The 14,329-nt window shown below is 40.6% G+C and overlaps 1 protein-coding gene across 1 annotated transcript in view; it reads right to left on the bottom strand.

The window, feature by feature from the left end:
- Positions 1 to 14,329, bottom strand: part of XRCC5 (X-ray repair cross complementing 5) — a 103,763-nt gene that overhangs the window by 70,198 nt on the left and 19,236 nt on the right. The window contains exons 9-10 of the mRNA XM_068544506.1: positions 5,673 to 5,785; positions 2,326 to 2,388 (exon numbers count right to left, since the gene is read on the bottom strand). Of these exons, the coding sequence (XP_068400607.1) occupies positions 2,326 to 2,388; positions 5,673 to 5,785 (176 nt within the window). The remainder of the gene's footprint in view (positions 1 to 2,325; positions 2,389 to 5,672; positions 5,786 to 14,329) is intronic.

The following is a 14,329-nucleotide window of genomic DNA, read 5'->3' on the forward strand; positions in this document are numbered from 1 at the left end:
GTTACAGCTAACCCTTATCAAAGTTAGCTATGTGTATCCCCATCTCCTCCACTAAAAACCTATGACATCAATACCTAGTCATCAAAATCCTCTACAGATTTCATGATAGATTACCTTTTCAGTTCAATTCAAGGAATATTTACTTAGTGCCTACTCTTGGCTAAGCACTATCTTAGGCAATGTAAGAAAACAAAGTTGAGTCCCTGATCTCACTGAGCTTCTTTACTAGCAGAAACGAGATGTGTACCAAGTACAGAATGTGTATATTCTAACAAGTCCCATAAGAGAGGCCAGATAAGCACGATGGGAGTCTAAAGAAGAGATTACTTCCAATTTGTTTGCAAGTTTTTATTTGGGTGTCTTTGATAGGACCAACTGGGATACTTAAAGAAGGAAGGATGGGGTCCGGAATGGCAGCTATAACACCATACTACACCTGTGGGAAACTCAACTAAAGCTCCATTTCCTTCCCTTTCTCTTCTCCCGTTCTCTTCCACATAGTGAAAACCAGCACATAAAAATTTAGATTCTCCATACAAAAAAAATTATATGCTAATGACCAGAGAAAACACTTTTAAAAAGGAATATATTCATAGAATCATAGAATATTTGAGCTGAAAAACAAAAGTATTCATCTAGTTTAACAACCCACACGATGAAGGAATTCCCTTCCTAACATCTGATTGGTAGAGACTCTGCTTAGAAACTTACAGGAATGGGGATCTGACCATCTCACAAGGAACCAACCCATTTGGAGATAGTAATCCTTGTTGATAAAATAATTCTTCATCTTGAACAAAATGCCCACTTATTGGTTCCAATTTACCTCTGGTAGGAAGCATAGTTTAGTTTCTATTCCATATGATAATCCTCTAAGTATCTGAACAAGGGTATTGTCTCTCATCCCTCCTACTCCCCTGCCTACCTACACAAGTCTTCTCCACGCAATCTTTTACTCAAAGTCCTCATATGACACAGTTTCTTTACTCCCCTGCTTATCTCATAGCCCCAATTAGTTAATATTATTCTTTGACTATGACATCAAGAACTGACACCAAAGAGTAGCCCTTTGCCATCAGTAGATGAATTTTTTTTTCTTTAGTGACTCAAAGTGACCCTGTGATCTATAAGGTCTGTATGAGGCTGGATTTGAATTATGCAAGTCACAATGCTGCCCTGACCTGAGCTAGCAAGTCTAGAGAATCATATGTGTCAACACAGCTTTGTGATATGATTTTCCTTACTGCATACCCAGCAATCACATGAAGTGATCAGAATTTTCTTTGGGAAAAGGGACAGTAAGTTGGAGTTAAAACCTCAGCAGAAGTTAAAAACGCAGTTAAGGTGTGTTGACAATAGATACGAGAACTGCCTGATTCCCATTAGGATTTGATTCGGGAGAAATCCATGAACTAGGATTCTCAAATTTGAGGATTCACGTACACCTACTGTGCTTTAATAAATCCATTTAATACTGAGTGGAAGCCAAGCATTTTCTTCTCCTAATTTTACTGTTCTAATAGAATAATGGTATATCCATTCACTAAATCAGCAGCTAGCTACCCTTCAGAAGTGAGGAGAAAAAGAGGACTAGATCACTTATACCACCACCCCTCCCCCCACCCCAAACAAGCCATCTACATCCAGTTTACCAGTTCCAAATGCAAGTAACTTCTGGAACATGGAGACCTAAGTAGTCTTAAACAGACACTGGATGGTAACCTTCCAGTTAACATCAAAATCTCCAAGGAAATAACAAGTTCTTCCTTGAAGACTACATAGAAAATATTTATAGAGAGGGCAGGTGTGAGTGTAGGATGCACCAGTCACGGGTCGTTAGCCAGGCAGAAACCAGCCTGAAAACAGAATCTCCTGGGGATGTAGGAAAAGAATGAAAAGAAAGAGGTAAGGGGGATAAGACAAATTTCTCAATGATGGAAGTAGTCCCGTGAGTCAGTGAAGCTCATCTTCAGGATGCTTTAGCCAGCACTAAATGTTCTGTTTATGAAAATGAAAATGTTAACCTGACCCCAACCTTCATGAACCTGTGACCATGAGATCCGCATACTTAAATGTATTTGTTCAAATGTTTTTGTTTTTAATACTCACCTGATCTCCAATTGCAGAACTATGTCCTCAGGCCTTGTGCTCATGCTATGACAAATTCATTTATCATTTCTCCATTTTCAGAGTTAAATGTCAGTGAATTTTCCCACTGCTGTTGCAAGAACTAATGTCATTTTAAACTATAAAAGCCCCAAACAACTCACTTAAAATGACAGTTCAATTCTACGGCACTACCTCAAAGACCTACTGTCAACTCACCTCATCATCTTTTGCTGCAAAGACCTTTAGAACTTGATTTCCCATAAAATATTTCATGTGGACCTACAAGAGGAAGTGAGGAAAAGAACTGGTTTCGATCCAAAATAAGTAACACAAAAAACCATAATGCCACACATTACTAGGAAATTACATTCAAAATGCTCTTACTGAAAAACATTCACAGGTACTAGAAACAACTCACTCTTTGAGGTTCAAATCACTTAAACACAACAAATATATGAGTGCCTAGTTTATGTCAAACATTGTTCTGGGCACTATAACACAATAATGAACAGGATGTAGCCTTGCCTTGAGGAGCGTAGAGAAATATGAAATTAGCTGCAGTGGAGTATTACCAGGCAGTGCTACCGGTCCACAAGAGTACAGTATTATAGCTCAGCACTACAAGAGCACATATGAAGGGCAGCTATCTCAGTCATGAGGTGTCAGGGAAGGCTTCTGCAAATGGTGACACCTAAGTCAACACTTAAAGGATGGGTAGGAACTAAGATGAAAGTCTGGGTACAAGTGTCCTCAGCAGAGATAACAGTGTGATTAAGTCTGGAGTGACATAAACACATAGTACATTTGGGGAACTGCTTTTCAAGTAGCGCAGTGCCACAGGGCAAGGGGGAAAGCTGAAAAGTTAGATGAGTGAGATTAGCAAAGATCAGATCATGAAGTCTCTTACGAGCAAAGTTAAGTGGTTTGGACTTCATCCTAAGAGCAATGACAAGGCATTGATGAACTGCCAAGAGACTAGAGTACCATGTGTCCTTTAAATTACTCACCTAGCACAGTATCAGAGGAGTCAGAGACTAGAAGATGAATACTAAGAGTTCCTAATATTATAACCACCTGCGTCTATCAACCAAGATCAACTTCTCTTTGATCTATGTCATCTTGAGCCTGGAGCGTATTTATAAGAATGTGCCGTAAGAGAGGCAATGCTTCTCAAATATTTTTTCTGCCCTCCCACCTCTAAGGCGAGAAACTGTGAGCACTTTCACAGTAACAGCAGCTCAGGAAAACTGAGTCCCAAAGGTGTGGGGGTGAGGCCCATATAAGCCAAATACCTCCATCTTCACTTCCATTCCCCATCTGAAAACAATTATTTGAAAAAATATGGGAATAATCTTATATTTTCAGTTTGCTACATCCACATAGATTTATTTGCCCTCCTATTAGAATCTGTAATAGTTCTTGACTGATTCAAGAACAGTTAATGATACCTTTTCCTAAGGCACCTAAATGACTTCTCAAAGGACAGCCAGACATTTGGGGAAATTCTGGCTAAATTCTTATCCATCCTACCAGAACACTGACAACATGGAAGAAGGCAAATTGAAAGGACTCCTGAAAGTTTAAAAGAGAAGAGTAATTCACAATTCAAAAAAAAAAAATTCCAAACCAAAAAAAACCTATTTTATATTATGAAAAGTTTCACACTTATTCAATCCAGAAATATTAGTGTCCCTCAGATTAAGGGAATCTGGAAAACTATGTGATCTTATTAATTTAAAGCTAATTACTAGTTTATTAAAAGGTACATACTTATACTTTACCTTAGTTGATATGGAAAAACCTTGTTCTTAGGATGACGTGTATGCATTTGTTAACATAATACACAAAAGCAGGTATGTAAAAACTAGACTATTCAAAAATGAGCCTGTCTATCTGGTGGGCAGATTATAGCTGATTAATGGCATAGCTTTGGAGTCAGAGAGACCTGGTTCAAAACCCATCTCTACCACCTTCTAGCTGGGGACCTCGGGCCAATTACCTAACAGCGCTGAACCTCCATTTCCTAATGTATAAAATACATATCATGGCACCTACCTGAGAGGACTGTAATAAGAATTAAATGGGAATTTATATAAAGTGGTTAGTATACTGATTATAATATTATAATCACTCAATAAATGGTAGCTATTATGACTATCTTTATTGTACCTGTCTGATATTGCACTTAAGATAAAAATAATTTAGAGCTTAAAAACAACAGAAAGTTGGTTTAGAAAACACTTAATGACTTAAAGTTAATTTTAAGTCAATAAAAATCTTTTAAAATGGAAAACGTACTTTTTCAGCTCACTTTTTCTTGCTTTGCTATCTAACTAAATAGGTCCCCACACCTACCATGGCACAGATGATTTCAGTTTTTTGAGTCCTAAATTACAGTTATAGGAGTTTTGGATAGATCTTTTCTGCCTATCTGGAATTAGGCAGACCCAGTTCCCAATAAGCCAGTTTCTACAAATAGGTCTGAATGGAGGTTCTGTTTCACTGAAAAGACTCATAAGCACTGACATTAAGAACCGTAAATTTTAAGTTTATATACCTCCCAAAGTGAATAATTTTAAAGAAAAGCACATTTAGTGTAATTTGTTAGAGAACTGTTAAAGACACTCAACTTCCAAAAGGTATTTATTCTCACCATTAACTGTATCGACTTTAAGTAAATACTCTCAATTTTTGCTTTTATGAGTCTTAAAACTGTATCTAACAGTTTGAGCATATGATGGAAAACATTCTCCCCACCTCACTGAATTATTCTAACCCTGAATTATACAGGGACTACATGCTGGAGCAACATGAAGAAATTTAAATCTGGTACATTGGGTTATATTTACTTTTATTTTTGTTCTCACTTGAGTTCTTCTAGAACCAACAGAAATCTCTTCATCCCTATAGAGCCTGAAAAGATGCACTTTCTACTTATTCATTCTGTTCGGTTGCCTACCTCAAGAACATTTCATCTAAGACTGCCGGGAATCTTTAATGACCCTTTCTTGGATAGTATATGGTATCCACAGCCTTCAATAAGTTACTGCATTTTCCACTGTGTCTCTTTTGTATCTCTGTATTGCCGTCTAAAAAACATATGACTAATGAACAAGTTTTGCATCCTAGACCTCTTTGTTGGCCGTTGAGAAGAAGGGTGACTGGCATAAATCAATGATATTCTAAGAGATCTATGGTCATTCAAAACCCAACTAGACCTTGACTCCTGTAAAACACTCCAGTATACGTAACAGTTAGAGAAAGCAATACAATAGCAAAGAACTGGATGCTGTTTCTTTAAGGCTACTATGGGCTATGACCGACACCAAAGCGAAGAAGTGACTTTTCACTGAATCTATTCTGATTTATGCCGACTTCTCTACCTCTTGATTTTTAACCTTCAAAAATCAAGGATAGCAGCACGCCAGACTACATTTTAGAAAAACTAAAAGTGAAAAAAACATATTATAAATAACAGGCCCAATCCAAAGCACACCATCTCAAATAATGAGAAAAAAGCTCATCTGTTTTGTTTACAATTAGTAGACAAATACGTGCTTTACCTGAGAAGATCTACAAAATCCCAAAACAGAGAAGCACTTCCCCTCCGATTTATATTTCATTTGTTCCTCATCCACTTTAGAGAAAGGAATGATATCACTCCCATAGCGGAACCCTAGAGAACAAGAGAAGAGCATCTGTTAAGCATATGGGGCCTCATTTTCTACAAGCTGAAATTGGCCCTATACATACATTAACAATACATGCACACTCCGGATCAAGCCTCCATATACTGTTTGCCAGAATCAAATTTCTGCCCCTTGTGATCACTGCAGAAAAAGAAGCGGCAGATCCACAAACATATACAACACAGAGACAATTAAAATCTAATTACATTTTTTTTTTTTTTTTTTTTAGTATGATGCCTCCAGCTTTATTCTTTTTTTTTTTTTAAAGATTGATTGATTGCTATGTTGGGTCTTCGCTTCTGTGCTAGGGCTTTCTCTAGTTGCAGCAAGTGGGGGCCACTCTTCATCGCGGTGCACGGGCCTCTCACTATCGTGGCCTCTCTTGTTGCGGAGCACAGGCTCCAGATGCGCAGGCTCAGTAGTTGTGGCTCACGGGCCTAGTTGCTCCGTGGCATGTGGGATCTCCCCAGACCAGGGCGCGAACCCGTGTCCCCTGCATTAGCAGGCAGATTCTCAACCACTGCGCCACCAGGGAAGCCCCTAATTACATTTTTTTAAGTAGCATATTCTGCAATCTAGTTACCTTAGTGATTATCCATCCTAGAAGAAAGAATGTAGCAAATGCAATGTACTAGTTATCCTCCAAAGATAAACCATGGCTGACTAAAGTACAATCATGACTTATAAACATAATAACAAGAACACATTTACTTAGAAACCTGGAGACCCACAGAGAAATGTGCCCATAGGATTTTCAGAACAAAATGTTCTCAAAAATGGATGCTGGAGATATACAAATGCCTAATGGAAGAAGCCAAAATTCTTCTATTTAGAAACATTCAATTGACAAGCTGGATATTTTTCTGCATTTAAATTTATTTTATTTCTGGGATTGGATTGTCTACTTTTTTTCTTTTTAATTACTTAGGTTATTACAGATATAGGCTCTTGGCTCCTTAAAAAAACTCCAACCCTGTTCCAGGGCCTCTCTGCTCTATGGAAGGTCATGCCCTTTCACTATATAGTCTTATATGTTTAATGGGGAGAAAGATCATCAAAATCCAAGGATTATGACCTTGCATAGATGAAAAGGAAAAGCATATGCATCTTTACTCCAAGAAACAAAGAAACTTGTGTGTTTGGGGGCAGATTCTGTGATCCAGTGTTTATTAGTTCCCTCACTCTGCACATGCCATGTATTTAATTAAAAAGAAACACATTTCTATTTTCATATATGTCTTTTAATAAAGGCTGGTGATATAAACAAAAATTTCAACAAGAAATTAAGAGGGAAATGTATGGCACATAATTAAGAGTGGTATCTAAACCCAATGTTTTTTCAGACATCTTACTGGAATTGTTTAAGAGTAACCTGAAAATTCTAATTAAAACTGCCTTATGTTTTCTGGCTCATCTTTTAAAGGGCAAATCAATAACTGTAACTTTTGTACATGGCAAAGAGTAGAGAACAGACTACAAATACGACCATAGTCATTTGCTCACATAAACTAGTCCCTCTATCTAAAAAAGAGAACTCTACATATTAGGGGATAGAAAGTGGAAGACAGGCAAAGGACGTATGTGGGTAACTGCAAAAAGGTAAGAGAGAAAAGCTGCACATCTATGCTCTTCGAACTGAAACAATGTTTAACTCTTCCCTCTCCCTTGCTCCACCAATATGTTTGCTTTCTGTCGAAGACAACCAAAGCTGCTTTCTTTGCTTGCAAAAGAAAGAATTGGTACCCTCATCTCTAGTCCCTTCTCCTTCCAATCCATCCTATACCCAGATGTCCTATTAATCTTTCTAAAACATAGCCCCCATGACACTCTGCTCCTCAAAATTATAAACAGCTCCATGTCGCTTTCAAAATTAAGCAAAACTCTTCAGCGTATCATTCAAAGCCCTTCCTAATTCAGAATAGCATGTAGAAATACAGACTCCTGCAGCCCTGGGTTCAAATTCTGCTACTTGTTACCTATGAGATTTTGCACATGTTAACGAATGTCTTTCAACCTCAATTCTCTTATCCGTAAAGTGGAAACAAGAGCGCCTACTTCACTGGTTGTTGTGAAGATTAAAAGAGAAAATGCAGATTGTCTTTTAGATACTACCCTGAGTATGAATCTGCATATGCCCAATACACCTTACCCAACTACTTGGTATCACTGAGAAGGCCCTCTACTTTCCTGGTCTTATGCCCTTAATCATGCTATTCTTCCTACTATGAGCCAGTCATTATACGAGGATTAAATGATGAGCAAGTAATGGAGCCATGATTCTAACCAAGGTCTGACTCCAAAATTTCTGTTCTTAACCACACTATACTATTGAGTTGAATTAAAGAATTAGTAGAGATTGTGGGTTGTTTATTACATTCTAATCCATCAGAAGAAAGAAAGGGGTCATAACCACCACCACCTTTAATCACTCTCCCACCTGCCAAGACTCCTGCAAAACATATAAATATACAAATACTGCAACGCAGTGCCACAGATGAAAGGAAATTTTTTTTAAGGCTTGCAAATTAAAATTATACTGAGTAGCGCATAGTCTGGTGATAAATTTATATAAAGACTCTGGTTTCTATCTTAACCATCATTTGGTATCTTCTCATTTTAGCTCTTGAACATTCAGACACCGTCAGCTAGCTTCTAAGCCCTCTGGATAGAGACGCCATCTAAATACACTACACAGAGCCAATGGCTACAAATATATGAAGTACAACTCTAAAGATCCTAGTGAACATAAAGCAATATAACAAACACAAATAATTTTTCTCATCCCCTAAATTACCTTAAGGGAGCTAAACTGGCAGGATATAAGACCTGAAATTGGCATTCAGAAAAATGATCACTATGGAAGTCAAAGATAAACAAAAAATTTGCTTCAGCCATGTTAATATAAGGATTTTCCTAGCTAGTGAATTTCAAACTTTAAAACAAAGCCAAGGGAACTTGAGGAAGATGGCGGAAGAGTAAGACGCGGAGATCACCTTCCTTCCCACAGATACAGTAGAAATACATCTACACGTGGAACTGCTCCTACAGAACACCCACTGAACGCTGGCAGAAAACGTCCGACCTCCAAAAAGGCAAGAAACTCCCCCCGTACTTGGGTAGGGCAAAAGAGAAAAAAGAAATAACAGAGACAAAAGAATAGGGACGGCACCTGCACCAGTGGGAGGGAGCTGTGAAGGAGGAAAGATTTCCACACACTAGGAAGCCCCTTCGCGGGCAGAGACTGCGGGTGGCAGAGGGGGGAAGCTTCGGAGCCACGGAGGAGAGCGCAGCCACAGGGGTGCGGAGGGCAAAGCGGAGAGGCTCCCGCACGGAGGAGCGGTGCCGACCAGCACTCACCAGCCCGAGAGGCTTGTCTGCTCCCCCGCCGGGGCGGGCGGGGGCTGGGAGCTGAGGCTCGGGCTTCGGTCGGATCGCAGGGAGAGGACTGGGATTGGCGGCGTGAACACAGCCTGAAGGGGATAGCGCACCACAGCTGGCTGGGAGGGAGACCGGGAAAAAGTCTGCAGCTGCCGAAGAGGCAAGAGACTTTTTCTTGCCTCTTTGTTTCGCTGCGCGCAAGGAGAGGGGATTCAGAGCGCCGCCTAAACGAACTCCAGAGAAGGGCGCGAGCCGCGGCTATCAGCGCAGACCCCACAGCAACAGGGGCGCAGAGGGAAAAACGGAGAGACTCCCGCACAGAGGTTCGGCGCCGAGCAGCGCTCACCAGCCCGAGAGGCTTGTCTGCTCCCCCGCCGGGGCGGGCGGGGCTGGGAGCTGAGGCTCAGATTCGGTCGGATCGCAGGGAGAGGACTGGGGCTGGCGGCGTGAACACAGCCTGAAGGGGTTAGCGCACCACAGCTGACTGGGAGGGAGACCGGGAAAAGGTCTGCAGCTGCCGAAGAGGCAAGAGGCTTTTTCTTGCCTCTTTGTTTCGCTGCGCGCAAGGAGAGGGGATTCAGAGCGCCGCCCAAACGAACTCCAGAGAAAGGCGCGAGCCGCGGCGATCAGCGCGGACCCCAGAGACGGGCGTGAGACGCTGGGGCTGCTGCTGCCGCCTCCAAAAAGCCTGTGTGTGAGCACAGGTCACTCTCCACACCGCCCCTCCCGGGAGCCGGTGCAGCCCGCCACTGCCAGGGTCCCGTGATCCCCGGACAAATTCCCCGGGAGAACGCACTGCGCGCCTCAGGCTGGTGCAACGTCACGCCGGCCTCTGACGCTGCAGGCTCGCCCCGGCTCCTCCGTACCCCTCCCTCCCCGCGGCCTGAGTGAGCCAGCGCCCCCGAAGCAGCGGCTCCTTTAACCCCGTTCTGTCTGGGCGGGGAATAGACGCCCTCAGGTGACCTACACGCAGAGGCGGGTCCAAATCCAAAGCTGAACCCCAGGAGCTGTGTGAACAGGGAAGAGAAGGGGAAATCTCTCCCAGCAGCCTCAGAAGTAGCGGATTAAAACTCCACAAACAACTTGATGTGCCTGCATCTGTTGAATACCTGAATAGACAACGAATCATCCCAAATTCAGGAGGTGGACTTTGGGAGCAGGATATATTAATTTTTCCCCTGTTCCTTTTTTTTTGTGAGTGTATATGTATATGCTTCTGGGTGAGATTTTGTCTGTATAGCTTTGCTTTACAATAGCTTTATTTTGCTTCACTATATTATAGCCCCTTCCTTCCTTCCTTCCTTCCTTCCTTCCTTCCTTCCTTCCTTCCTTCCTCCCTCCCTCCCTCCCTCCCTCCCTCCCTCCCTTCCTTCCTTTCTATTTTTTCTCCCTTTTACTCTGAGCCGTGTGGACGAAAGGCTCTTGGTGCTCCAGCCAGGCATCAGGGCCGTGCCTCTGAGGTGGGAGAGCCAACTTCAGGACACTGGTCCACAAGAGACCTCCCAGCTCCACGTAATACCAAATGGCGAAAATCTCTCAGAGATCTCCATCTCAACATCAAGACCCAGCATCACTCAATGACCAGCAAGCTACAGTGCTGAACACCCTATGCCAAACAACTAGCAAGACAGGAACACAGCCCCATCCATTAGCAGAGAGGCTGCCTAAAATCATAATAAGGCCACAGACACCCCAAAATACACCACCAGACGTGGACGTGCCCACCAGAAAGACAAGATCCAGCCTCATCCACCAGAGCTCAGGCACTAGTTCCCTACACCAGGAAGCCTACACAACCCACTGAACCAACCTTAGCCACTGGGGACAGATACCAAAAACAACGGGAACTACAAACCTGCAGTCTGTGAAAAGGAGACCCCAAACACAGTAAGATAAGCAAAATGAGACGACAGAAAAACACACAGCAGATGAAGGAGCAGGGTCAAAGCACACTAGACTTAACAAATGAAGAGGAAATAGGTAGTCTACCTGAAAAAGAATTCAGAATAATGATAGTAAGGATGATCCAAAATCTTGGAAATAGAATAGACAAAATGCAAGAAACATTTAACAAGGACGTAGAAGAACTAAAGAGGAACCAAGCAATGATGAAAAACACAATAAATGAAATTAAAAATACTCTAGATGGGATCAATAGCAGAATAACTGAGGCAGAAGAAAGGATAAGTGACCTGGAAGATAAAATGGTGGAAATAACTACTACAGAGCAGGATAAAGAAAAAAGAATGAAAAGAACTGAGGACAGTCTCAGAGACCTCTGGGACAACATTAAACGCACCAACATTCGAATTATAGGGGTCCCAGAAGAAGAAGAGAAAAAGAAAGGGACTGAGAAAATATTTGAAGAGATTATAGTTGAAAACTTCCCTAATATGGGAAAGGAAATAGTTAATCAAGTCCTGGAAGCACAGAGAGTCCCATACAGGATAAACCCAAGGAGAAACACGCCAAGACACATATTAATCAAACTGTCAAAAATTAAATATAAGGAAAACATATTAAAGGCAGCAAGGGAAAAAAAACAAATAACACACAAGGGAATCCCCATAAGGTTAACATCTGATCTTTCAGCAGAAACTCTGCAAGCCAGAAGGGAGTGGCAGGATATACTTAAAGTGATGAAGGAGAAAAACCTACAACCAAGATTACTCTACCCAGCAAGGATCTCATTCAGATTCGATGGAGAAATTAAAACCTTTACAGACAAGCAAAAGCTGAGAGAGTTCAGCACCACCAAACCAGCTTTACAACAAATGCTAAAGGAACTTCTCTAGGCAAGAAACACAAGAGAAGGAAAACACCTACAATAACAAACCCAAAACATTTAAGAAAATGGGAATAGGAACATACATATCGATAATTACCTTGAATGTAAATGGATTAAATGCTCCCACCAAAAGACACAGGCTGGCTGAATGGATACAAAAACAAGACCCATATATATGCTGTCTACAAGAGACCCACTTCAGACCTAGAGACACATACAGACTGCAAGTGAGGGGATGGAAAAAGATATTCCATGCAAATGGAAATCAAAAGAAAGCTGGAGTAGCAATTCTCATATCAGACAAAATAGACTTTAAAATAAAGACTATTACAAGAGACAAAGAAGGACACTATATAATGATCAAGGGATCGATCCAAGAGGAAGCTATAACAATTGTAAATATTTATGCACCCAACATAGGAGCACCTCAATACATAAGGCAAATACTAACAGCCATAAAAGGGGAAATCGACAGCAACACAATCATAGTAGGGGACTTTAACACCCCTCTTTCACCAATGGACAGATCATCCAAAATGAAAATAAATAAGGAAACACAAGCTTTAAATGATACATTAAACAAGATGGACTTAATTGATATTTATAGGACATTCTACCCAAAAACAACAGAATACACATTTTTCTCAAGTGCTCATGGAACATTCTCCAGGATAGATCATATCTTGGGTCATAAATCAAGCCTTGGTAAATTTAAGAAAATTGAAATCGTATCAAGTATCTTTTCCGACCACAACGCTATGAGACTAGATATCAATTACAGGAAAAGATCTGTAAAAAATACAAACACATGGAGGCTACACAATACACTACTTAATAACGAAGTGATTACTGAAGAAATCAAAGGGGAAATCAAAAAATACCTAGAAACAAATGACAATGGAGATACGACGACCCAAAACCTATGGGACGCAGCAAAAGCAGTGCTAAGAGGGAAGTTTATAGCAATACAAGCCTACCTCAAGAAACAGGAAACATCTCGAATAAACAACCTAACCTTGCACCTGAAGCAATTAGAGAAAGAAGAACAAAAAAACCCCAAAGCCAGCAGAAGGAAAGAAATTATAAAGATCAGGTCAGAAATAAATGAAAAAGAAATGAAGGAAACAATAGCAAAAATCAATGAAACTAAAAGCTGGTTCTTTGAGAAGATAAACAAAATTGATAAACCATTAGCCAGACTCATCAAGAGAAAAAGGGAGAAGACTCAGATCAATAGAATTAGAAATGAAAAAGGAGAAGTAACCACTGACACTGCAGAAATACAAAAGATCATGAGAGATTACTACAAGCAACTCTATGCCAATAAAATGGACAACCTGGAAGAAATGGACAGATTCTTAGAAATGCACAAACTGCCGAGACTGAACCAGGAAGAAATAGGAAATATGAACAGACCAATCACAAGCACTGAAATTGAAACTGTGATTAAAAACCTTCCAACAAACAAAAGCCCAGGACCAGATGGCTTCACAGGTGAATTCTATCAAACATTTAGAGACGAGCTAACACCTATCCTTCTCAAACTCTTCCAAAATATTGCAGAGGGAGGAACACTCCCAAACTCATTCTACGAGGCCACCATCACCCTGATACCAAAACCAGACAAAGATGTCACAAAGAAAGAAAACTACAGGCCAATATCACTGATGAACATAGATGTTCCTCAACAAAAATCCTCAACAAAATACTAGCAAACAGAATCCAACAGCACATTAAAAGGATCATACACCATGATCAAGTGGGGTTTATCCCAGGAATGCAAGGATTCTTCAATATACGCAAATCAATCAACGTGATACACCATATTAACAAATTGAAGGAGAAAAACCATATGATCATCTCAATAGATGCAGAGAAAGCTTTCGACAAAATTCAACACCCATTTATGATAAAAGCCCTGCAGAAAGTAGGCATAGAGGGAACTTTCCTCAACATAATAAAGGCCATATATGACAAACCCACAGCCAACATTGTCCTCAATGGTGAAAAACTGAAACCATTTCCACTAAGATCAGGAACAAGACAAGGTTGCCCACTCTCACCACTATTATTCAACATAGTTTTGGAAGTGTTAGCCACAGCAATCAGAGAAGACAAAGAAATAAAAGGAATCCAAATCGGAAAAGAAGAAGTAAAGCTGTCACTATTTGCAGATGACATGATACTATACATAGAGAATCCTAAAGATGCTACCAGAAAACTCCTAGAGCTAATCAATGAATTTGGTAAAGTAGCAGGATACAAAATAAATGCACAGAAATCTCTTGCATTTCTATACACTAATGACGAAAAATCTGAAAGTGAAATTAAGAAAACACTCCCATTTACCATTGCAACAAAAAGA

Source organism: Eschrichtius robustus, chromosome 5 (assembly GCF_028021215.1).
Source record: "Eschrichtius robustus isolate mEscRob2 chromosome 5, mEscRob2.pri, whole genome shotgun sequence".
Lineage (NCBI taxonomy): Eukaryota > Metazoa > Chordata > Mammalia > Artiodactyla > Eschrichtiidae > Eschrichtius > Eschrichtius robustus.